Genomic DNA, 26611 nt, shown 5'->3' with positions numbered 1-26611 from the left:
GCTCCAGCGGCGGTTAAGCGTATTTCGCACAGAGCAGGTAAGCAGCAACAGTCACACACAGAGCGCTGGTTTTGTCTAAGGTATTGATAAGCCTCCAGCCAGAGCGGGTGCGGGGCGAGGAGGGTGGGAGAGAGGGGGGTGAGGTACCAGCTGCGTTATTAAGCCTGATCCCAAACCCTTTGAAGTCAATAGAAGAATTATCCTCGACTTTGATACACTTTGGATTGGGCCTTTTAAGTCATGTGAAAGACATTCATGTTATTAAAATAGCAGCAGCAGAACACCATCGGTTACATCTGCTTTTATTTTTTAATGGCAATGGTAGGTTTAGCCTTGGGCACTATCTGAGACTCATAAATAACCCATGTCAAGTGTAACACACCTACTGAAGAGCCACAGAAGACAGAGGACTTGGCTGTTTATCTCCCTGCATTTTTCAGTAACGAGCCACTTCTACGCTAGGAGGGGTAGATATCCTCTAGCATTCATTAATAAAGCATCCTTAAACAGCCAGGCTTCTCCTTGATCATGCAGGGCTAATGCGATAAATATCTTCTTTCCACACTCTCCTGACAACTGAAAGACAGGAATGCAGTCTAACTTACCATGTTAGTTGTGCAAGAGTATCACAGGACTTATTTCTTGGACGCATGTGTCATGTCTAGGTATGGCACCCGCTTGCTGCCACGATAACGAAAGCAGAGCGGGAGGCTTTCTGAAAAACCATTCCCAGTACAGCGCTGGAGTTGCCCCCCAGTGAATACGGGATAGCATGAAACCCCATGGGAAATCCAGGATCATGTCAAAACATTATTCCATAGGCACCCACATGGATGTGTGTGCAAGCCCCAGCCTGCTCAGGCAGCGAGGTGCAGATGACAAAGGTCAGATGCCACTATGAAAATACCTTAGGGACCACCATTTGCTCTCAGGAGTCAAAGCAGGCCTAAAGTATCTGAATCTGTTCAGCACTGCTTTTATCCAGTGTTTTGGTTTCTTTTTCCCAATGGTTCATTCCAGCAGGAAGGCCTTATGTAAATATGTATTACTGTTCACACTGATAATGTATAGATACCAGCCATGCAGCCATTGACCTATGGCACCAGCATGTCCCACAGCAGCTGCAGAGAAGCATCAGTTTAATTCGGGCAGCATAGAATCACACTGGAGATTCAATTTAGACCGTTGCATTGCTTGCAACACAGCAGTCCTTGAAAATCCTGCATTTGTGTGAGCTTGCATTTGGTTTTTTGCTTAACTAATGTGTTTTATTTACTTCCACCTCTTTCCAAGCATGTGAGCATCTTGTCCGAGCCCTCCCATTTTTGGAGAGAAGAAGGGGATGTATATATATATTTTTTTTTTTCTTTCCTCCTCCCCCCGCCTCCCCGCCCCCATATTCTTACTCATCCTCTCTCTTCCCACCTCTGCCACCTGCTAATGACCAAGGAGGGCTATCCCATTTCCAAACAGTCCAGTAGCTCTGGGACTGCCATTGCTGGGTAGTGTCATCTCTCCCCCATTTTACTGTCAATTTAATAGCGAGGCAAAGCCAGGCCTTCCCACTTAGGAAGTTTGAGTCATGTGGTGGGGAACAGGTCTGCAACGAGCTGTGTTTGCAGTTAAAACAGCAAGATTACTGGAGACGTCTGGTCTAGAGCAGCCTGAAATGCTGATCCAAAGAGGGTTTGTTTTTAAGCTATTTAACCTCTTAAAAGAAGAAAAAATGAGGTCAACCATGAAAGGAAATTTAATAAATGCAGCTCATACATAAATATTTGCTTCTGCTCCCAAGTGGCTGATTCCTCTAGTTTCTCTCGTTAAAGAGGAATACCCATGGGACACTCAAGTTTAAAAATGTTTGTTTCCAAAGCTTTTTTAAGGACCTTACATCCATACAGTCTGTATTGCTCCGGGGCAGGGAGAGGGGCCAGAAAGGACCGTCATATGCAGAAGCAGCTCTTTGACAGCTCCCCTCCTCCCTGGGTAGGGGTGCAGAGCAGACCTCCCTCCCTCCAAAAAGTTGTTACCTGCTTTCTTCCCCTCCCTACATCCTGACCTGGCAGCAAGTCAAGGTCTGTAAGGCTTTCCCCCCGGCTTCAGGAGCAGACCCATGCCATCCTCAGGGCAGCAAAATTCACAGAGGAGCGCAGTGAAATAGTATCTCTGGAGCTGCAAGCGTATTTCCAGGCCGCCCTGCCGCAGAAAGGGCAAGCCGAAGGATGGAGCTCAGGCTGCATCTCTTTGTGTGTGTATGGACTGGGCTGCAGGAGCCACAAGAGGATGGAGCAGGCAGGGCTTCAGTCAGGAGGGTGCTTTAAGGGAGCGTGAATTAATCCCCCTCCTTAACCCCTGTTTAAATGGTCACAGGTTGGAGGGTATTTTAAAAGAAGCTAAAAGGCAGGCACTTCACTGCCTTATCCCTATGCCTTTGGATTTTCAAAGGAATTTGAGTATCCAGAAAGATTTTTACTCTGCAGAGGCCATGTGTTCTCAGCAGTCTCCTTTTCTTATGCTGCCTTTTCATCTCCCTGATCCCTTTCTCCCCGTCGCTGAGCCACATCTGTCTTTCCTGAAACCAAAGCCTCCATAAAAACAAGACAGTTCGAGCATTCAACCTCCGTTTTCCTCACTGAGATTCAGACGTGCAAGTGACAGCCCTTTTCAGCAGAAACCTTAGAGAAAAAGTGTTAATTGCTGAAGATTTGGGATTTGGGTTTGCTAACCACAAATGCAAGTGGAAACAGCCTCATAGGACACAGTTGTGCTGAAAGCTGGCAGGTGTTAAATAGCACACCCAGGGCTTCAGCATCCTCCAGCTCCACAGCTTTGTGGTGGTTTCTGACTAATAGGCACCAACTTCATTTTTACCTTTGAGGAGCCTTGGCAGGTACTCACTGAGCCCCCTCCTTCCCCAGGGTTCAAGCCACACTAAGTTAAAACCTTAGTTAAACCTTCGGAGGCATAGTCAGTCCCACAAACCGATGTATCAAATGGGGCTGCTCCAACGACATCTTAAAAGCAGCTTTCCACTCTCTTGCATGTGGGCAGAAACGCTGAATTCTAATGACATCTATATGAAACTTCCTCTTTCATGTCAAGCAGTTATCATCCAAGACATTGAACCAAAATTTTATTTTGACGTATGAAGTGTTCCTGAGGTTAGTTTCTTAGAGGGCAGGAGATAGTTGCTTCCAACCATGGAGAAGCAAACACGAGATGGTTGCCGCCACTTTCAGAACGCAGATCTTACTCAAAGACCATTTAAACATCTTCCTTCTCCCCTCAACCTCTTCTTTCCACCTCCTGCTCTTTTTCACAGATAGGAACAAAAGTTTGTTTGCTGACTTGCTGTATTTCCAGCACCAGATGCCCCAGTGGGACATCTGCACACGTGCCAGTTTGGAGAGCCAAAGCCTGGACCTGCTTTGGTTTTACAATACAGGGCTGTTGGCTCAAGCACACACATGTGATCCTGTGTCTAGACTTGACACATTTATGATCCTGTGTGTGCAACAGGCCTTTTTTAGTACAAGTTGGTTATTGGGGCTTTCAGGATCAGGAATGCGCTAAGTTTCCCTCTTAACTTCTACAAAAAATCAAACAGCCAAGAAGCTCCTAATTTTGTCAAATCTCACAGTGTTTCTGCTTATATATGAAGAGGGTTTTACATGAGAGCTGTTTCTAGCCCTCGTGCTTCCAGCTGAAAGACCAAGCGTGGAACCAGCACATGTGCCGAAAGCCCAAACCAGAGCGGTAGCAAGGACCAGGACCACAAACTGAAGATGCATTTTCAGGTGGGCAAAGAGAGAACCAGCTCTCCCCAGTCCTGGCAATTCAGAGTGCTGCTAGTCCAAATGTGATCAAACCAGCATTAAATCTAGGACAACTATATCGGGTAGAGGTCATCTCATCTCCCCTGGCACGCTGTAGAGGAGACATGACCAAGGCTTTCCAAGCAGAGGTGATGCCAGCACACAGGCCACGGTGCCGTGAGTAAGGAAGGGGCTGTGTGCTCCTTCTGCCTGTCTCGGATGCAAAAACGGCTCCTTAAATGCAGCTTTTCCCATCTAGGGCCTCATCCTGCCCCATATCTCTCATCTCCTCGCCCTTCCCCCTGCACACCTGCCTTTCTCTTTTGTTGGTGGGCTTCTTTCAACTGCCTGAGGCCAGGGGACACCCCAACTGCACCGCGTCTCTTTCCCTCTCTCCACCAGCCCCAACCCTCTGGGTGCCCCCAGCAGCATTTCGGCCAGGTTTGATGAAGGGGCAACCACTGTCAGAACAAGCAGCACCCTCAGTTTTTGTGACCGGGACCAGCTGGGGAGCGAGGAGGCACCCAGATGGGTGCCTGCTCTCCACCAGCACATCTGGAGCCCACAGCTGGCAAGCGCTGTCAGATGGTGGTGGTTCTTCCATGCAGAGAAACCTTTTTTTGGGAAAGGGTGAGAAATTAAGAAAGCACAAGAAATACATGGAGGCTTGGAGGGGCTGATGATGGGGTGGTGTAGCTGGAGCAGGGCAGCTGGGGAAGCCATCACCTCCTCTTTCTTTTCAACCCTTTGGGCTTGCTCAGGGGTAACCAGTAGCTCACCCAGCCCTCTGCTTTTGAAGGACCCTTTCAGACCAGTTTTTCACACCATGTCCAATATACCCCTCTGAGACCAGTCTTGGGCAGACCTTCTGCAGGAGCCTGGACAACAGGTTCCCCTGCAGAACCTTTCCCAAACCCTGACAGCACGCTTCCCTCCTTCTCCCTGTCTGCCCTCAGTTGGGCCCCTTGGATGCTGCCACGCTCGAAATCCCCCTTCACGGATGTCAGAGCCCCAACCCTGCAGGCATTTGGGGCTGGGCACCTTGGACCCTCCCATGGCCTCTGCCAGACTGTGGGGGCGTGCAGTACCTCTCGGGGCTCCTTGTGTTTTGGTCCAGTGGTATAAGCATCCCTACTGCATGGCCTAGCCAAATTCATCCTCTAAACAAAATTAGACTCTTAAAATGCCGTGGGAGGGGAAGAGGCGAGTACTTTGCAGGCATTGTTAGTGTGGCACTTCTGCGTTGGTAGTATTTTTTTCTTATTTTGTAAGACCTGAGACTGGGAATTGGAATTTATTAAAATGTCCCTTCTTGCACACCTGGTAAGAGGGAGGAAAAGAGATTTTGTTTGTTTGTTTGTTTGTTTTTACCTGCAGAATGTAAAGGAATTAAAACATCTCTGCAGATCTTAAAATCCTTATTACTCCTGCATTCACTCAGAAGCTGAAGATGAGCAGAGTTGCATTTAAAAGCCCTCATTCTGTGCCTTTGAAACAAACACTCTCTTCCTTCTGATAAATGATTAAAGTACCAGCAATTTATTTTTTAAAGGAAAAGATCACAGGAATTTCTGAGCTCCACACCCCGACTCAGGTATAAATTTGTCCTTGCTGAGGTGATACTCCTGTACTTTAACCATCGAATACTTCCTACCCTAGTAACACAGGGAACAAAAAGGTGTTGCCCCAAAATAATAAATGCAGCGACAAAGAAATTGTGGTTTTAGCAAAGTTTTCCTTATATGCTTGATATACCAATTTCTAATGGTGACATTGTGACATTGAATCCAGGAACAGTGAATTTGGCTTTTCAGGGTTTTTTGTGTGTGTGCTTTGGCTTTTAAAAAAGTTATTACAACCAATGTTATGGACAAACTTGAAGGTGTAAGATTTTATTCTTCCTCTGCCACCACAGATAATGAAGTTTTATCAACTCCCTTTTATTATAGTAATCTAAAACTGTATCCTGTAATAGGGTCATAAACATTTAATGAAACTCAATGCTGCATGAATGAAAAAAAAGAGAGGAAGAGAGGCTTTAGGGTGGACAAATGGAGACCAAAAGGGAATCCAAGTAGCTCGGGTGTCTCTGGTCCAGAGCCTCAGCAAATGATGCTCCTCTATCCTCATCTCCGTGCCAGTGTGTAGCCTGGGCACCTCTTGCTTAATTCCCAGGCATTAGTGGGATTTTGCCCTGGGTTTAAACTTTACCATACCCAAAGTGATGTGCTGAAATGCAGCCCTGATCTTTATGAGGTTGTTTTGGGTTTTTTTCCCCCTACCATTTAAACTCTTTCTGGTATGTTCTGTGGGGACTTTTAATGTATTGTTTCATCGCGAACTTAAAACGAAGGGGATGTTAATTACTCTGACACCGTGAAAAACATAAATACTGCCTAACTGACATTCACCGGTGCATTTCAAAGAGCAGATGTATATTACTATAGGATGGCAGTTACATCAACTCTGTGCAATGACAATAGGAAAAACTGATAATAAACATCAAACTCATCTGCCTTTTACCCCAGAAAAAAGAAAGTTCAAGTGTAGTGGAAAATTTTGGGGGTGGTTTTGTAAATTACCTCTTGCTTTCTTGCTCTAAAACCTTTTGCTGGGGAAAGTTTTCAGGCTGGAGAAGAGAGCAAGCAGCCTACATGCTCCCTAATTCTGCTTTTGCGAGAGGCGCTTGTGACCCTGCTTTCCTCTCATGCAGGGGTTTTACTGGGACACATTGTGAGGATTGTGAAGAGTTTGGGAAGGATGGATGCCATATGCAAATGGATCTGGAGAGCACTAGGACCTAAGTTAGTGGAAAGATGCGGAGCGTGTTTTGCTCTGGAAAGGTTCAAAGAGATTCCCTGCAAATGCGTGCAGCTGCAAAGGCAACTTCTGCAGTGCAATGATTTTATCATCTGCTCTCAGTCCTTCAAAAATGCACATCTAAAAATATCCGTCATTAATTTTGGGTAGCCAGCCTATTGTAAATGATAAGGTATATTCCCTTGCTGAGAAGTAGCTGGTATTAGACAAAATATGATAGCCTGGCCTGTTATCAAAATATAACAACATGGCCTTTGCCATACCAAAATTGGCTTATAGTGCCCTGAAACAAATAGGTGTATGTAGGGGTAGGAGATTATATATCCCACTGGTTTTCTTACTGGCAAATATGAAAATGGCCAGAAATATGATAGTGCCTTTTGTGTAAGGTCTGGTTGATGGGAACTGCTCATGCTCAGCAATGTGAACCTCAGTTTGTGCTGAGGGTAAAATACACAGAGAAAAAATGATCTGGAACACTCTGATATTTGTGACTGTGGCCTTGGTTTAATTTTTTAAATATGGTGGCAAGAAATCATTGAATATTTGGGTCTGTTAACTCTGAAGAAGGAACTTGATCAGAATAAGGCAAATAATATTATTCCTTAGTTATTCTCCACGTGTTTTCCTTTCACAGAGCTTTTGCTGGGGACTTCTCCTTGTTTCTGTCCTCTCTTCAGTCTGTTGCCATGCCTGCAGCAATGGACTAAAAGCAAGAATAAAGAGTAAAATTAGCTGAAATTTTTTAATTAAAAAATTTTAACAGAAAATTTGAATTTAAAAAAATTAACAGTGAAATAATTTCCATTCACTCTGCTCATTTTTTTCCTCAGAAAACTGAAGACCCCAAATCCAGAAATAAGTTTCCAAAAGTAGAAAACTTAAGTTTGAGGTGGACATTTTTCAAGTTTGACTGGCAGAAATTAAAATGGAGGAAAAAAACCAACAGTTTGCATTTTTGATGGAAAACATTCCACCAAATTGCACATTTTTCTATCTGTTGAGGTAAATTGTAGGGGATGAGTCTTCAGGTACAATAAACTTGCATAGCTTTTTTTTTTTTTTTCTATTTCTCCTATTCTGAACTAATGATCTTGACAAATTTATAGTAATTTGTACTAAATCCTAGCTTTCCCCTGTTTTTTTGATCTTACTATGCATGGTATAGCTTGTGGCCCAAAACAACTATTGTGATATAGAGAGCAACATGGTGGAAATTTTATTCTTCATCTACATGGGTTTCCCTTTGGTGTATCACAGGTGGGCTTTTTCCCCTGCTTTGTTTTAGTGAAAATGGAGAACATCATTGTGAAAAGGGAAGCTTTAAAAATAACGTGTGATCTGGTAGCATGAGTGCATAAATTATCAGAGCCACTTTTGAAATATGCATTTGCAAGTGTTACAATCAGACACGTTTCCGAAAGTAAACTGTAGTAGTTGTAAGATAAATGGGTCCCCAGAGGAAAGCAATAAATAGTACAGCCACACGCTTACTACACCTCGGCTGTGTACTTCCATTATTTATGGAAAGGTAGAAAGCAAGCTACAATTCCAGAAAACCCTTTGACCAGTGTATTTATTTTTCAAATATCTTTAAAAATAATATTACCCCCCCAAACAGAAGAGTCATTGAAAGACTGGAAATTGGCTATGGATTTTAAATATGGATGAAGGGCAAAAAATTGGGATGAGCACACAATTTCCCTTGAAACCTTGAAATCCATGATACTGCAAAAAATTATTAGATGACTGGAAACCAACTCTTTTTCTGCACTTTATATTGCCCTTTCTTTCTCTGTCTTTGCTTCTTGTATATGTAGATTATAACATATTTGAGCTTTTTTGTTCTGCGATGGCCATGGGAGACTCTTACAGAAAATATTAAGTACTGTTACTATTAATGTGTGTGTGGGGGGTGTAATTTAGGTTGGAAGGGACACCTCTGGAGCTCATCTAATGCAGCTTCCTGATGAAAAACAAAAGGGCTAACTTCAAATGAAGACATTGGTTTAAGTGTTTTGTTGGATTGAGATCTAAACCTGAAAATTGAAAGGAAAAAGTCTACATGTTTCATGCGGCTGAAAAGAAGGCTGAAAGACGAAGAAAAAACCCCCAACCAAATCTGCAGTTCTTATTTATCAAAGTAAAAAATAAGCAGTTATCTCGCAACAGAAACATAGCTGGTAAAATCATGGAAATACTGGTTGTGAGTCTATAAACAAGTTTGCATTGAAAACAGTTAAAACTGGCTTTTGGGATTTCCTCCTTGAATTCACATCACTTATAGAAAGTGTCTGGATTGCACGTCTAGACTGGATGTCTGTACCTCTCTATAAATTTTGAGATATCTCAGTGAAGGTATGGCAAGTCAGAAGGGTTGACTTTTTTCAGGGTTTTAGTGTCTGGAAGTTCTTCTAATTTTATACCGACCCCTCAGCCAGCATGTAAGCATATATAAACATACAGTGATATATGGGTTATGTGATTAGACTTTATCCAGTAGCAGAAACTTGCTGGGTACCATTTCCATCCAGGTGTGATCCCAGTGAAATATACTCATAGATGACACTGAATGTTCTCCACATTGTCTCTCTCTGAGGGATTTCTCAGCATCCAAACCTTCAAAGGTGTTGGTGTCAGTTTGCAAAGGGCTTTGCATTTCAGAAGTGTCCTTGAATCATTTGTTGCTATGTAGGAAAGACTACCATTTCTGTTGCTGCAGATACATCTCTCAGTATTAACATGAGAAGACGGAAACATGAGTAGTAAGATACTAACCTCACAGTTTATGGCACAGTGAAGAGGTCTCACTAGGATGCAGTAGAGTGGATGTGATGTCTAGTTTTAAAGAGTCAGGCATTAATAAGATCAGGGTTGTACATCAGCACCATATGCTCAATATGGACTTGGGAAATTGCAAAGCAGAGACACCCCACTATAACTCACACCCAAACAGGACTGGGCTTTCAGAATGGTGACCTGATAGCACGAGAGAGTGCAGGGACTCTGTGTTCAAACACGTCCGCAAAATTGCACGGCCAAAATGGGTCCCATGCCTCTGCAAACATACAGCCTCTTCTTGTGCCCCCACGCTGAGAGCTGAAGCAAATTATCCCTCTTTGCAGATCTTGAATAAGCAAATACTCAGGAGGGCAATGGGGCGGGTCCTTTTTCAGAAATTGCTTTGAAAAAAGAAATTTGAAAGCTAAACAATGTGAGGTTCATCTATATAAACAATTCTCTACCCCAGGAATCCCACTCTATAGAGACAAATATAGTCTGAATATGGAAAAGAATATTCAAATGGAAGCCAGCAGATAAAGCATATCATTTGTGTGGGCATGAATCGAGGTGGGCACTTACCTGTACTCTCATAACCCCGCCATTACCTAAGGCATAGTCTGAAAATCCCAGGACTCTTTATTAAGCACCTTTTTTTGCCTCCCCTTTTTAACATAAAAAGCAATTTACTGACAAATCATTCCAATGTAAAGGATTTTTGCATGCCTGAAATCATGGCTAAGCTTTAAGCAAGGAAAATCAATAAATGATGTGTAGCCATCAGCCATGTGTACAGCAGCTTAGTATTATTGTAATAATGTTATCACTGCAGAAGGGAAGTGGGGGAGAGGTATCTGCTGCTTCAGTTCAGCATTCGGCATGAGCCCCTCTCTGCAGATGGAGCTCAGGGAGCCCAGTGTTCCCCCCCAGGGAGGCAGCAGGCTGTCCCCTCTGTCCTACCAGCGGCCACCGCCCCTGGGACATGGTGAATTCTGGCGATGAACAGGGTCCATATTCTCCAAGTAACCTCCTCATCCTCTGTCCACGATGCTGTGCATTTTCATTTGGGAGAAAGTGTAATTCAGGCAAGATTAAAACCAAAGTGAGAAGCACGAAGAATATTTGTACCGCGAGGCACAGGTTCCTGGTTGGCGCTTACCATAATAACTCTGCTGAAGCCGACGACCCTTCCCAGTATGTCTGCGCTCGGATGGGACTTTCTCTACAGCTCCTTCCCTGCTGCTCCCAAATGCCTGGGCAGACAGGGCATCTCTGCCTGCTCACAAATAACATCGTACAGCCATGGGCCAAGTAGTTCTGTCTTGTTAACCCAGATGCATGCCTTGTCCCTCGCTGACCCCTGTGAAAGGCTAACGCTTCGGAGCTGGGGATGGACTAACAACCGGGCTAAGTCAAAGCAGTTGGACCCTGGACTTGGGAAGTCAAGGTGGGATCTTCCTCACTTGTAAAACTGATGCCAGGTATGTGGCAATGAGTGTCCCTAATACCTCTGGCCAGTTCCCCCGACCGCACTGTCAGAGGTATTTGTGCTCGTGTCCCCTAAGGACCCCCCAGCCTGTGATGCAGCCTGTCATGAAGTCAGGCCATGGCCGAGAGGAATTTGTTGAGGCTGAAGTGGATATAAATAGCATAAGGGAAATACAGAGCAACACTGTGGCTTCTGTTCATCTTAGAGAGGCTGCTGCCACATGTTGCCTTCAACTTATTAATTAACCAGCTATTAAACATCATCAAATAATCTTGTAAATTCATCAAGTTCCTCTAAAGCAATGCACGGTGATGTTTTGCTCACCTGGAGAAGTTAAAAGCTGAAAGGAGAACTGTAAAATGAAGTCAGAGTATTCATTTCTGAGAGGGGTCTCCAAAAAATAATTGTTTGAAATATTATAGTAGCTTGTCTATTCTTGAAAACCCTTGTGAGACGATCTGAATGTATGAGTGTTCAGAAAGGGAGGGACCACTTTACCCTGGTTTCCTTTTTCCCTTGAGGCTGAGGCAACTCAGGCAGTGGCACAGCCAGGGAGCGTGCACACGGATGAAGCTGCTCAGTGTTAAAAAACATTCTTCCCTGTTTAACGACAGAAGTTACTCTACACTGCCTGGAAACTGTGATAAGAAACAGGACAGCGCTTTAGAGATACCATGCTTTAAATTTTGAATAATGTACTACCAGGATGTTTAAAATAGCTAAAGTGCAAACTGATCATGCAGGCATAAAAGGGCACGCTGGTTACATAAAATATAATAATGTACCCTTCAGCAAAGTGACATGTTCCATGTAGAATATAATGTCCTATATGAAATCAGTAACATATAAGAGAGTGGAGAAGAGTTTCAAAAACCAGGCAGGAGCAAGGAATAATACCAGAGAGTAGCACATGATGATACATGACATGTGGACAAAATAAGAGAATTAGATTGAGAAGATTGAAGTTCTCCATGAGGAGATAAATATAATCTAACCCAAAGATATTTGGTAGGAAGGAGCTACTTACAAGGCAATCATGTTGGAAGTGCCTAAGTGGATTGCAAATCAGATATGAGCATGCAATGCAATTGAAAAATAAATGTATAAATGCCAATGTAATTCTGGCCTGTGCTGTGACAGGGAGACGGAAAGGGACACTTCTTCACATAACACACAGGCGACTGTACTTGGTAGGAAACATTATCTTTGGGACCCTTGATAATAAAGCTCCAGCGACTGGAAGTGACAGCATGACGAGGAACGAGGATACTGCGGAGAAATTAGGGATGCAGAAGAGACAGACCTCCGCTGGAGCAGAATTGAGTAGGTCTGGCTGAGTGGCAACTGGCACATGGATGGCTGCTTGCAAAGAGCTGATGCAGGGAAGTGTGGTGGACTGCGGGCACAACAAACCTGAGATTGATCAAATGAAACGTCATCTTGATTTTAGGGGAAAAAATGGTTAGTAAAGCTGCTCCATCTTCCTACAGAAAGGGGTAAGAGCCCCGTCATTTGTCATGTAAAAGGAGTTTATATATCTGATTCCCAAAGGAGCGAAAGGGAGCCTGAGCATTACGTCATGCATTGTCCTACTTCATGGCAGTGGGGTTTGGGGGCTACCACTGACAAAGTTGAGGTCATGCGCTGTAAGGAAGAAGGGCTGAGATGAGCTAGAAGCTTGTTCCACCTCTCGTTTCTCCTGCTCTGCCCTGAAGCAAGGATTGCTCAATAGCTCAAAATGTTTCAAGTACTGGGGGTGGCCAGTGGGTGTCAGTTTTGCTCTATGAAGCAGCTGATGGAGCTTCCCTTATCTAAAGTAAGAAACTACCTCTTAAAGGAGGTAGTGGAAAAAAACCATTCCCATGGAGAAATATGAGGTCAGCCCCACAGTTTGGCGTTTTGTTTTTTTCACAGCTCTGTCTACTTTAAGAGCAGTCAGAGAGAGTAATTCTTAGAGAAGTTGTCATCTTAGTTTTTCCTCTTTCAGTATCTCTGATTTTAGGGTGATGACAAGTAAATGAGGGGTTTCAACAGAGCTCTTTTGTCTTACGGAAGAAGAAGCCACCATCTACAGCCAGACAAACACTTTATTTCAAAGGGTCTTATGTGCAAATGTGCAAAAGTCTTGCATGAGCCATCTTAGGATAACCTTGGTGGAGGGTCATGATTTTGTTGTCAGTCAGTTAAGACAACTCAATATAGTGCAGAAATCACTTAAAGATCAAGTCAATGCTAAAGATCTATAGCTACTTTGAATACAATTTCCATGGAAAACATCTTCAGATTTTAAGGATCATTTTCAATAGCTATTTTTAACCAAACTTCAGAGCCAAATGTGAAATTATACCCTTGTTGAATTAAAAACCATCTCAACAAAGCCAAACCAGCAGCAAGCCACTACAAAAAGCATTTATTTGCCTTTCTAATGCAATGAGTAAGCTGAGACTTGGTACTTCTATAGCGCTTCATAATAACCTCTGTAAATGTTTTGCATGAGGAAAGTTTTGTTATGAGAAGACCACTCTTTAGCAGTGTACGAACGCAATAAACCGGCAAAAGCAACTCAGAGAAGAATGTTTAAGACAAAAATTATGATAATGTCTGCAAAGGTTTTTCTATTTGTGTCCTCATTCATAATGCTGTAAAATTTGAATCTTTATTTTTTACTTTTGTAGATTTTAGACAGGGACTTTTCAGCTGAAGTCAGTAGGAGAATTTCTATTGATGTTAGTCATATAAGCTCAGGCCTATGCAGTGAAGAAAAGATACCTAATAAAATGACATCTTCTTTACTCATTGTTCCACCATGCAAAATCTTAATTAGAAGAATCCCTCATGTTGCTAATAATAATGTTGCAGCACAGAGGGGCCTAATCCCTGCCTTGCTCCCCTGGCCTGGGACAGCTGTGCCCATCCCCTGGTTCAGGTCATGTTACAGAGCCCCACACCTGCAGGAGCTGCTGTCACCCTGAAAGATGCTTTAGCTGTTTAGTCCCTGGCCATCACAGCAACTAGTTTTCAATCCAGCACCAACTGCTGCCTCCCCCTGGCTCCCTACAAGCACCAGCATGATGCTGGAAAAGTAACATTTGTTCTTCCAGATCTCAGAAAAAAATAACGGTGTATTGGCAGTAGCCGGGAGTGAAAGATTGTCTCTTTAATATAGAGACTGAATGATGTCTTCATTGATTTAAATCCCCAAAGGAGATCTAAAAAATAGAAACGCCTCCCTCTTAAAAACAAATAAATAAACAGGAAAAAGGAGGCATTTTCAAACCACAAGAATGAAGTTATGTCTTCTTTGCTTGCACAGTTATGTGTGGGTAATGCCTGGATGTAGAGAAATGTTATTCCTTTCCTGGAGTAAAATAAGAATAATAAATAAAACTTTGAAAAATGAAGAAATCCTCTACCACTAAATGAATCAGTCTCCTAAAAAACGCCGTGGAGCACTCCATCAGCTGTGCTGCTGGAGTGAGACAGGGGGAAGCTTAGCAATAAACATTAACACGCAGCTTTAAAAGGCTGTGGTCAAATGTTGTTTCATGTAGCACTGAGAGGAGTGTAAAAAGATGCTAATGTTTTATTTTTATGATCTAAATTGTTGCTTGTGGTTAATCAAAGTTAACCCGGCTCCACTTTAAAACTGATTAACAAATTAACTGGCCAGTTAATTTAAGGTGACTATTTTCACAAACCAACCCCAGGACACTTCTATGATGACACTTCGCTTATGGGCAAGAAAGGCCTACAACCCCCCTATTTTTTAGATGGTGCTCTCTTGCACACTCGCACAGCCTCCATCACAGCTGTATCCAAGTCCCTGCCCCTCTCGCTGAGGTGTTCCTGAGTCTCAACACAGTTGACAGAGGAGAAGAAATACTATCAGCTTTATTTTCTAGGTGAAGAACAGTATGAACAGGGATATTCACCCACTGAAACTAACTAATTTAGCCAGCTGATATCTCCAGACTCCCTGTGTAGTCACCGGAGAAAGAAATGCTCCTCCACAAAGTGACTACAAGCAGGAATCTAATTTTGGTGCTTGGACTTGCAATCTGGATGCATCAGCCTTTTCCATGGACTCCAGAAGCAGCCGAGGAACAGGAGGCTAAACAAGGTGCCTGTAGCAGAATACCCCTTGCAAACAGAGGGGGAAATGAATATCCTTCTCCAAAGCAAGGCATTGAAAGCGAGTCATCCACAACCCAGACTCAGGCTTAGTGCCCAGGCTGTCCTTCACCTCTGAGATGACAGAGTGTCAGCCCTTGGCTCAGCTGTGCTGCTGCTGGAGGTGGAAGGTTGGGTGGTTTTGTTTTCTCAGACAATTTTACGCTCTGACTTCATTACTCCTGAGACTCTGACAACATACCATTTCTGCAATGATCAAGAGACTGGTTTGGAAGGCAGCTTTTCACACCCAGCGTTCACTATAGTGGTGGTACTTCACACAGAACTGCTCGCTCTGAGTCCATGCATTGTATGGAGCAGCACAGAGGGGCCTAATCCCTGCCTTGCTCCCCTGGCCTGGGACAGCTGTGCCCATCCCCTGGTTCGGGTCATGTTACAGAGCCCCACACCTGCAGGAGCTGCTGTCACCCTGAAAGATGCTTTAGCTGTTTAGTCCCTGACCATCACAGCAACTAGTTTTCAATCCAGCACCAACTGCTGCCTCTCCCTGGCTCCCTACAAGCACCAGCATGATGCTGGAAAAGCAGTGAAGGAAGAGGTACAAGGACTTGAGGAGGGTGAAGTACATGCCAGTAAATCTGCGCTGACTTTTTTGTAGTGATAGCATGCTGAACAGAGTCAGGGGTGTTGTTTTTGGAAGTGTGGTGAGTGAGGAGTGAAGTCAATAAACAGGACATTCTTCAGGTGCTTTGAAAAAAGCCTCTGGGACCCTGAGGGAAATCATGCAACCACCCAGGTAGAATCAGGGAAAACAGCCTGTTTAAGTTCCAGAGAAGTCTGCAAACTCTTGCAAGGTAAGGTGAGACGTGATCTTAAAACATGCCAGTTACTTCTCTCATGCACAGCATCCCTCTTCAGTGAAGGAGGAGTGGGATGCCTAACAGCTCCTGCTGAGCAAGAGCGTACACAATTAGACTCCCTAACTTTACGATAAGGTCAACTACTTGTTTCCTTGTTTGAAAGCTCCTACCTGTGCTTGTTCAGAGTTAAAGCTGAGCTGGCAGTGTGAGGACACTGAAGGCACTAATAGACCTTAATGACTGTGATCAGCCGCAGCTGGGGCCTCCACCCACATTCCTGCCATTGGGCCAGGAGCCCATTAAGCTCGGCCCCATGCTTTGCTCTTTTTTGGGGGCTATGTTTGGGGAGTGCTGTTCTCCTTCTTGGCCAAAGTTGTGCCCCTGCCTAGCCGTGGACCTTGCTGATCCTCATCTGCGGATTGACTTCTTGGCTTGGCCTCAGACCTGCATCATCACTGCAGACCTGCCTCAAGATCAGGATTGTTGGTTAGACCTGGCTGTCAACTCTGGCCTGCCCTACTCCCTTGCTGGGGGTTGTGGGATGGACCCTGGCTGCTGAGGTTCCTGCCATGCTGGCCAGGGGCACCCCTGTGGCTCCTGGCCCCCAGGGAGGCACTGGCTCATGCTGTGCACTTACAGGTAGGTTGGATTCAAAGAGAAAATGTCTTTATTCCTCAATTCTTTGCCAAGGTTTAAAGAGGGGTAGTGGAAACTCTTTTCACATTCAGAATGTATGCATAGGGTGGCCTTATTTATTCTATACGTCACCCAGGATGAGAGCTATAAATATAGCTGTAGTATATCAGGTTGAGCCCAGAAGGTGTCAGAAGCCTAACAAGACCTGCTCCCATGGTGTTTGCAGCCCAATTTGGTAGAAGTCTTCTGTATTGTAGAAGCCCCTTGAAAGCCAAATGCCAACTTTTGACCTTTTGAGATTTGAACTTTATGTTAATCCTGTCATAGAGAAATGGAAGAACTCTATTCCCACCAAATTTTCAGATGTTGCAAAGCCATGAGCCTGGTCATTTGTCACTGAATGTTCCCTGGTACTTGGCAATAGTCAACATAATTGACGCCTATAATTTTGCCAAATTTCAGCTCAAGTAACAACTGTCTATCCACCTAAATGCCTTCAGCAGTTCCAGTAATTTAAATAGATACAGTATGCTTTTATATCAGCTGCTTCATGAACTTCATAATTCTGTGTTGTTCACTGTTCAGTATTGGATGTATGCATGTCTGTTGGTACTGTGATTTCCAGCCATAAGCAAAGTAAGAGTTAATTCTTATTTTTGTTGAAGTACTAAGTGGGAAGCTAGGTCATGCATAAATCCTCATTGTGTTAGGTGCTGTACAAGCAAAGAATAAAAATGATCCCAGGCTCAAGGCTTCTCTGTTAGTAGCTTATGTCATAATTAAATTTTGTTAGGACACTTTAGAATTGCCCTTCCTCATAAATGATACATACATTTATATCTCCATAATAAAAGAGAAACCTGTACACTTTTATTATTGATAATAAACCAGAAAATATTATACCATTTTCCAAGTAACTGGGATATGGCAATTGGAATACACAGGGGTGAGGGAAAGGATCTTTGTTTCTTGTATACTTTTGGGTTATATACACCTAAAGTCATCCACTTTATAGAAGAAGGAGGAAGTATTTGTTGTGAAAATTGTCTCTCACAGAACACGCTGAATTCAGGTGGAAAGTACAGAGCAGGAGCTGGTGCCCTTTTAAGAATCAAATATTGTGTCTTCATGAATAAAGCTCTGAAAGTAAAGATAAGAGAAGAAAATACAGCAACCATGTGATATATTAGCAGAATGTTTTACTAAGTCCCCCACAAAGCATCCGCTGCTCTTGAAAAGCCTAACCAGCCCAAGTGAGAAACTATTCACAAATTTAGTATTCAGATTACATACTCTGCCTTTTCAACTGCTCTCTGTACAATGAATGCCTGTACAACTACAGTAACAGACACAGATCTACAGTTTCTGTGGCCTTTGAGCTATTATGAGTATTGTGCCTCTCCATAAATTACATCTGTATGTCCTGAAAATACCAACTGTTTTAATAGGAATTAATCTATAGGCTTTTATCTTGGTGAAATACAAGGGGTACAGTATGTTGTGTCACTTTTAAAATTAATAGGGTATGCTCTGAAGATATTCAAGGATGTTCATTATTTTCTTTATAGGTCTCTTTATTGATGCATATAAGCATAAAACAGTGCTTTATTGTAGTAAAGAGTAGGAGATGGAATAATGAATAGATTAGTCCTTATATAGTTTTTTAGACTGCCCAACACACAGTAAGTAAAGAAAGGTCTACATTTGTCCTCTTCAAAGTATATTGGGATTTGATCCAGTTTGTCTTCAAAGTGCCCCTTCTGTGGGTAGAGAAGAGAGGGTTCAGTTTAAAGGCAAGAAAGCTGACGCAGGGGTCTGCTGCTCTGTGGTGTTCATAGCTGTCCAAGGCAACAGTGTGTTAGGTATGTCTTTTTAATTTGCTAAATCTAAATAAAGCTGGAGCTTTTGCTGCAATTAACTACTATTTATGTGAATACCTAATACAAGCTTTGGGGGAGTGAACTCCTAGACTACTTTGACCTTACACAGGCATATAAAAAAAAGGATTAGATAATTTAAGCCAGAATTTACATAAAAGCATTATAGCTGTTTTGAGTAATAGTTCTCACCCACACGCATGTGCATATGCAGGCATATATATGGGTTAAATGTTGCATATTTTGCTAAAGACAGGCTGAGCCCATCACTGACTTATCCAAGCATGTTACTGACAAGTGATAAGGAATTAAATTCTCCTCCCAGGGGTCCCTGTGAGATGGGGGAGCTCTATTATCTCCAGTACACAGGAGGAGGACTGAGGCCCATGGAGACTGAAAGAATGTCTGGAGGGACATCATGGGTCTCAAGAGTAGGTGGCTGTTGGCACAGCCTGTGATCCCCAGGGCAGCTGGTCTTGTGCAGCAGGACACTGTCCCAGGGTAGGCAGGGCTGCATGAAGGCTGCTTAGGTCTTGTCGATGGAAATGGAAGGGGAAGGGGCTGCCCACTGGGCTCACAGGAGCTCCAGGGATGGCTCTTTCAGAGATGTGCTGAAGTGACCTGTGTAATATGGCAGAAGTCCATGGCAAAGCTGAGAACCGCTCTTGGGGCATTGCTTGGCAGAAGAAAAACTCTCCTTGCATATTTGCTGCGTTTTAGAAATGGAGAAGTGAAACGCAGAGAAATAATGACTTGGCTGAAGTTACGTGGAGGACCTCTGACCATGGTTGGATGTGAATCCTGGTTTCCTGATCCCCAAACCATCACTGAGTCCTCAAGATCATGACAGCTGCTCTGCTGAGTATCATTTGGGGGCAGGTGTGTTGTTGATGTTAATCACCGTGGAGCTCTTGCTGCAGCCTCCGAGATGAGTTTTGCATTGGAGCCAGTGATTCACCCCTGTGTTGCTGTAGTGAAGATGTGCTCATCTCTGCAGTCCTTGGAGTTAACAAGCTGATTTTTAAGGGCAAATCCTTTCACTTTATTCCCTGTCCCTGACTTTTCCTTTGGTTGCTCCTCCTTGTTTTCACAGCTTCATTTGGTTTTGAAAGCTTATGGAGCAGCAGGATTAAAAAATCAGAAATAATTATGGTAGAGGATGGGTCTGGCTTTTCCCATCAGCTTCCATGGCTCAAGCAGGTTCCAGCAGCTTTGGGAGAAAAGCTGTTAGCTATTAAATTATTACCTGTAAGGAGAGCCAGCTGGAAGCTTTCAGTTTTCAACATTTTGATGAAAAGCACCATAAAAATCTTCACAACAAGACTTGTTGCATTTCAATGACATGTTTTGCATTTGTCCCTGCTTTTCAATGGTCTGTAAAAGAGATCAAAGGCTTCAAAACGCTGCTGAGACCCACATCTCGGGAATTTTTCCCCCACCCCCTCAAAACAAAGGCAGAGGGGAAGGCAGACCCCAAAGTGTGTGCCGTTGAGTGAATTCATTTGGACAGCTTTTGGGAAGTCACTTTCCATCTGGAGGAGGATGTCCGCAAGGAGAGTTATTCCGGCATAAACTGTTATGGTATAATTACACAGCTATAGCTATGCCAGTCTCCCTTCTGATGTAGGCAAGCCAAGTCTGGTTGTTGAAACGTAGGCGTGGGAAACAAGAAGTCTGCTTTCTAGGCTCAGCTCTGAGTGCTCTTTGTGGCCTTGGGCCAGTCCCCTAACCTTTCTGCCTCCTTCCTATGCAAAATGAGAAGAGTTAAATTAACCCACTTCACAGATGTGGTGTAATGACTAATTGGCTAAAATTTGTAGTGCTGGGGAGAGAGCTGTCTATTAACTTCAGTGTCTTTGGCTGGCTGAATAATTTAATGTACTTTTAAAAGTGGAGTTTGTCTCCCTCCCTCAGGATAGGGTGGCTCTGCCACCACAAAGCAGAATGTCATTTGATGTGAAGTGGCTGAACTAATTAAACCTGGGTTTTACTTTACTGCCTCTAGCAACAGTATTGTGCTTATGTGTAGCTAGAGCAAGAGTTAAGGCTGCAGTTAAGATTTTGCCTGAAAGCAAAACTTACAGGTACCTAGAGCCTTTGCAGGCTCTTGACACACAAAGAATGTGGGTATGTAGTGATGGAGGTACTGTTGTCAGTACATGTCTGAACCTCACTGGCAAAATGCATGTGTTATTCCCCTTCGGTGCCAGTGAAAATAAAGCATAACTCCCCGTTATTCCTGTTGGGTGAAAAGGCTCAAGGGTGTACGGGCTGCCTGAATTCCAATGCTTCCTAGTGTTTGCCTGCTTAACTTTGCAAATCTAGATTTAATAATAGCTGTGTATACAATGCACGACATACACAACCAGAGCTTCTTAACGGACTGTTAACTCTGGTGCCTAATAACGGCATTTCCACAGCCACCAGCACCCAGCAGTTCAGCTTCGATGCAGAGGTGCTGGAAGAAAAAAGGGACGATGCTATTGCACCCGAGCCAAGACCTGTTGAAGGCAATGGGAAGCTCCCGCGAGAGAGCGCGTCGCACGTTCGCGGTTGGCACTGAAGACACGAGGCGCTGCCTTGCCGTCTGCGGTGGGTTTGGGTCAGGCCCCCGAGGTGGGACGGTGGCACTGGGAGGTGTTTCTTCAGCCTCGGCTGCGAGGCAGAGCGAGGCTTTTCCTCGGGAGAAAGATGCTGTTTCTTCCCCTCTCCCTGCCGCGCCGGCTCCGCAGGAGAGGGGGAAAAACAGCGTGGAAAGGCTTTTATTTTAACCAGGCTTTCTCTCTGAGCCCAACACTTACAAAAAGGAAAAGAAATTACCTCATGTTTACTTTGAACTACATACCACGCGCGGCAACTCTGAACCCTTCCCCTCCGGCTGCCCCCGGGCTCCCACCGCGCCCGGGCTCCCACCGCGGCCGTTAATTCGTACGAAGCCGATACGGGCGGGAGAGAGAGCGGCGGGACGAGGGGCGGCGGGCGCTGCGCACCCGCGGCCGCCCGGCGGTTAAAAATAGAAGTGCTGAATCATGACTCCGCCGGCAACTTCACCCGCCCGGCGGCGGCCCAGCGGCTGCCGCTCCCGCGGGGAGGAGGCGCGGGGAGCAGAGGCGGGGAGGGACGGGGTGGGGGGGGTGGGGACGCGGGACGACGGGGTAGCCCGGTGCCCGGAGGGGGGTGACAGGGACGCGGCGGTGTCCGGAGGGGGGCGGCGCGCGCGCGTGTCCGTCCGCGTGAGGCGCGGAGCGCACAAGGCGGCGGCGGCACTTGTCCTCTAATCGATTGCCGAGCGTGCTGAGCGGCCCTGCCCGCGCGGGCACCCGCCCCCCGCGCCCCCCCCTCCCCTCACACCCACCACCTGCCCCCCCCCTCCACCTCCAGCCGCGCGCCTTAGGGTGAGGCGCCGCGGGGCGGCTGGGGCGGGCGCGCGCCCGCGGGGCTGCGCGCACCCGCCCGCCCGCGTGTGGGGGCGCCGGCGGCCGCGCGTGTCTGTGTGAGCGTGTCCGTCTGTGCGCGACTCTGTGTGTGTGTGTGCGTGCGTGTCCGTGTGTGTGCGAGTGCGTGCGTGTGTGTGAGTGCGGGCGTGCGGCTGCCGCCACCGCCGGATCGGTTTCTCGGGGTTTGACCAGCTGTCCCAGGCTAACCCTGCTCTCTGAAGATGGAGGAAGTAAAAACAGGATTACCCTTAGCTACAGCTCCACTGCCTTAGTTTCCATAGCCAACTGCCGTGCACAAACACACCTCCACTAGGCAGAGAGAGCCGACACTAATAAAAACACAAACAAAAGGGTGATGGAAGTGATTCACTGCCTGCGCGGCTGAGGTAAATCTGCGCCTGGCTTTTTTTTTTTTTTTTTTTTTTATTTTCTTCCCTTCCCCCCCCCCCCCCGGTCTTTCTTTCCCTGGTGGGGAGGACAGCTCCGTCCGGTGTGCGAGGCGGCTGCGGGGACGGCGGGGCGGGCTGTCTGCGTGTGGCCGTGTGTGTGTGTGTCTGTGTGGAGGGGTCCCCGAGTAAAGTGCGGTTGTGCTGCATCTCCGGTGGGCTCCGATGACTTGTTGCTGTTAGCCCCCCTTCCCCCCCAAAAGCCCCCCCCCAATCCATCCCAAGCGGGCGGTGAGGGCGGGTGTGCTGGGGGGGCGGCGGGGCTCGCCCGGCCCGTTAGTCAGCGCCGGCCCCAACTGCCATTTCCCTCAGCGCCCGTCGCCACCTGCGGGCCCCCGGGGGGCTGCGGCCTGACACGGCGGCGGGGGGTGGGGGCTGGAGGGGACGGAGGTGGCGGTGTGGAAGGGAAAGGGAGAAAATAAAATAAAATGAAAAACGAGGCAGGACTTGCATGACTTTGACAGGTTGTGGTATGGGCGGGGAGAGGCAGGGATGAGGCGCGGAGCCCGGTGTCGCCCAGGGCCGGAGCAGCACTCCGGGGAAGTTGGCCTAGGTTTCCTGCGCGGGGTGTGAGTGCATCTGCCGCCCCCCCCCCCGCCATCCCATCCCTCCCCACATCCCCTCCTCTCCCCCCGTTTTCGTGCCGATTCGTAAGGAACCGGTGGATCAAGTTTTTCTCTCTCTCTCCCCGCTGGTTAATCGCATTGCTGTAGCACCGGCTGACCTCCCTCCCTCCCTCTCCCTCTTCCTCTCCCTCTCCCTCTCTTTTTTTTTTTTGTTTTGTTCTTCATCTTCCTTCAAAGTATGTGCCATTCCTGAGCGAGTTTCCCCGCCGGCTCATCCCCGGGGCTGCCCGGCTCCCCGGCTCCGCATGCCCCACCTGTAAGTGCCGGGGGCGGGTTTCTTTCCCCTCTCCCCCCCTCTTCTCTCTCCCTCTCTTCTTAAAAAATATTTTTTAAACTTTCCCCATCTTGTTCTGTCTCCAGCGCGAGCAAAACTCTCTCACGCCATTCGTTGTGGAGAGGGAGGTTTAGCAGCTGGGATTTGCCATCACCAGCCTAAAAATGGTGACCAAACTTTTTCTTTCCCCCCTCCTCTTCCTCCTCCTCCCCCCCTTGAAGAAATAAAAAATTAAAATCAAACCATGTTTTAATTTCGGTTATGGATGTTTCTGCTTTTCTTTTTGTCTTCCTTTCTCTTCCTCCTCCCTTCCTCCCCTTTCTTTCCTTCCACTTCATTGGCTGGGATGATCTTTCCCTGTTGCTTCTGATGTTTCTTTCTTTTTCTCAGTGTGTGCCTGCCTACCTGGACTAGGGGGAAGATAAGGTAATTTTGAAGGGCTTGAGGAAGCGGCTTACCTGTTTTGAAAACTTTTTTTTTTGAGATCTCTTTTTAAGAGTCTTGTGAAAATCAGTAATTGAAGAGAGTTTAGTAGCAGCTGGGCAGGTTGAAATTTAAGTGTTATGTGCTGAATGCCTTGGGAATTTGATCTGCTTTATACCAACGAAGAGCACAGAGAAAAGTATTTATTTATTGGGGGAAGGGGGGGAGAGAGGAAAGTGGGTTAAGGGAGGGGGAGGGAAGTGGTTTTGGAGACAAGAAGTGAAGCTGCCTGTTTTCCAGTAAGTAATGGAGAAATTCCAGGAGCCAGGGCTAAATATACTTGGCGATCAATACAGAAATGGCTCATTGTGAATAATTTAGCTGCCTGGTGCAGTGAGAGTTTTGAAACTAAAGGCAAAAAAGAGACCGTGGAGGGAGAGAGGAAATAAAATTGTCCTCTGGTCATGTCATATTCTTAACTTTTCCACTTAAAGGAACATAGTTATGATTATTGATCTCTCTCTTCCCCCCCCCCCCCCCCCCAATATATATCAAATGATAGCTAGGGGGTGTCATTCTATACAGTTACTTGGGTTTCTGGAAAGTAATAGCTTGTTCTCTGTCAGCAAAGTGCTTCCAGAAACTTTAAGATTGCTTCACACCACAAAATGTATGATCTGGGAGTATTAAGTGTGACATTCGGGCCCCATGCTGTGGCAGATAAATAGGGTTAGAGTGAACAGGTGTGTGTACAGGTGTGTGAGCGCATACGGTGGTGTGAGACAGAGAGTTGTAATAACTGTCTCGAAGGGGAATGTACACTGGAGGGCTTTATTTTGTTTAGATCAGGATGGAGTCTCTTGGAGTGCGTGTGAAAAGAGCAATTGTTAATAGTATCCATCTCCTCAAAGTCTGTTTTGGCTGCGAGAGCTGGTAATTGATAAATCATTACCATCCTGCCTTGAGCAAAAGTGGAAAGTCAGGGAGAAAAAACTCTCAGATCAGGTAAAAATGTGAGTGGGGACAGAGGGGGGTACAGTCAGACCAAGACGATCCCGGTGCCGCCTGCCCAGGAGGTAGCTGAATTTCTCTACTCACATAATTTGCAGGAAGAGTTCAGTGATTTGCAAATGAGCACATGCAGTACACTTGTGTGTTTCTGTAGGCAATGGTTGCAACAGCAGTAAAATGGGCAACTACTTAGGGCTTTAAGTAAGTTTAATCATTTAATGGTTGATACTGACAGGCGTCTTTGAGGGTGTACTTTTCTGCCTTGCAGCACTGCACTTTGACTATGGAAGCAGAGGCTGCTGATGGATATATAACATGTAAGTAGTGATTTGATTATTCTGAATTACTTTTCTTTTCCTGCTATCTTTTCTATAATGCAGACACCTGGAACTTTAGCTTCCTTGTGTATGGGGTTTGCATTGAGATTGACACTGAATTAATAGCATTTAAGCATAAACTTTGTGTATGACTGAAACATGTATGGGGATGGGTACATGGGTGAGTACCTCTAGCTGTAAATATTTGCTGAGGATGAATGAACTTTGCAAATGAGAGAGACTTCATCTTCAGAAATTCAAATTGCAGCCAAAGACTTTTTATGCCTTTCACTATGAATTTCTCTTGTTTTCTCTGTCAGGGTTTGTGTAAGTTGTTTAACTGTCAGTTAACCCAGACCTTTGGGGGGAAGGTCTGTACGGTGAAGTACTGTTTCAGTCTTCTCCTGCCCAGCCTGGATTTTTGGTGTCCACAAATGGAAAAGTAATCCTAACTTCTTGAGACAGAGCAGCTGGGGCAAGGTTTGTCACAGCTCTGTGCGTAGAAGACTGGTGACAATGGGCTTGGGGGGGCTTTTAAAATGAGTCAGTCAAACTTGTGGCCACCGAGAGTTCAGTTTTTACAGGCTGTGGAAGACCCTGCGAGTAAGGGAGGGAAGGGTGAAGGGAGCAAGCAAGTCATGCTTTTTAATCGTTGTGTTGCTCTGCTGAAGAAGGGGATGGAACCTTACGGGGGACTTGTTTTATGAAAGCAGGTGACAATGAGCTTTCGCCCGAAAGGGAGCACTCCGGCATGGCCATTGACCTCACCTCCAGCACACCCAATGGGCAGCATACCTCCCCAAGTCACATGGCAAGCAGTAAGTCTCTTCTTAAACCTGTTTCTCTCTAGTAGTGGGTTTGGGTTAGTCTGGTCCTCCAGGTCCTCAGCTTGCTTACCGGGTCTTACCCACTGCTGTAGGCGTTGCTAATAAAAGAAGAGGACAGGGTAGATTTTTTTTTTCTTTCCTTCTTTCTTTCTTGTTCATGCTGGTGTCTCATCTAAACATGAAGGGGATTACTAGTCTGAACTATCCCAAGGTGGCATTTGAGAGCTGGTCCTTACCTGTTCCAGGTAGGAAAACACTAGGCTTGACATGTGGTGGTTTTGTTTCATCAGGTTTTGAAATCCAAATGGAAATTGTTGTTGTTGTTGTTATTAGCTACTGTGCTTCCCAAAACAGCTTGAAGTAGCTTTATTTGAAAACAAACACATTTTATTTACAAAAAAGCTTTACTCTGGCAAAAGTATAAAGTTAAAATATCTGTGTTTGGTGGCAGGTTGTATTTTACTATTCCATATAGAAACTTTAGCATCCTATTCATTACCTTTGCCTTGGCAAGTCCAAAAGTGGCTGGGATAATTGAAAGTTTGTGGTACTCGGTAGTTGACTCTCTAACAAACTGAGAGGATTTTGTTTTAGAATGTCAAGGGAGAAATTGAGAAAATGTAGAGACATTTGGGAGTCTACCCAGAGTGTCAAGGCCTCATAATATTTTTATTATTATTTTCATGCTGTATTTTGGAGGTGGATAAATGTAGTTTACATGCGTTTAATAAACCCAACATCCTTTCTTTTCTGTGCCAGTGCCATAGCTTGTTTTACTGTTGGTTACAATGTTACATCAAGATATTTACCTTAAAATAACTCTCTACTTCTACTCAAAAAC

At 45.3% G+C, this 26611-nt stretch overlaps 1 protein-coding gene across 6 annotated transcripts in view; it reads left to right on the top strand.

Annotated features, from left to right (window-relative positions):
• Positions 1-21943: 21943 nt before the first annotated feature.
• The window catches only part of IKZF2 (IKAROS family zinc finger 2), a 122028-nt gene continuing 117360 nt past the window's right edge, over positions 21944-26611 (top strand). For 2 of the 6 annotated variants that reach the window (XM_069782044.1, XM_069782041.1), the window contains exons 1-3: positions 21944-22232; positions 24895-24943; positions 25657-25761. In XM_069782044.1, coding sequence (XP_069638145.1) covers positions 24910-24943; positions 25657-25761 — 139 coding nt within the window. In that variant the 5' untranslated portion in view covers positions 21944-22232; positions 24895-24909. Of the gene's footprint in view, positions 22233-23582; positions 23619-24894; positions 24944-25653; positions 25762-26611 lie in introns of all 6 variants that reach the window. The other 4 variants (XM_069782043.1, XM_069782039.1, XM_069782042.1 and 1 more) reach the window with 3 other exon arrangements.

This window comes from Haliaeetus albicilla, chromosome 4, assembly GCF_947461875.1.
Source record: "Haliaeetus albicilla chromosome 4, bHalAlb1.1, whole genome shotgun sequence".
Taxonomy (NCBI): domain Eukaryota; kingdom Metazoa; phylum Chordata; class Aves; order Accipitriformes; family Accipitridae; genus Haliaeetus; species Haliaeetus albicilla.
The sequence above is the reverse complement of the archived record's forward strand: the minus strand, read 5'-3'. Positions and strand labels throughout refer to the sequence as shown.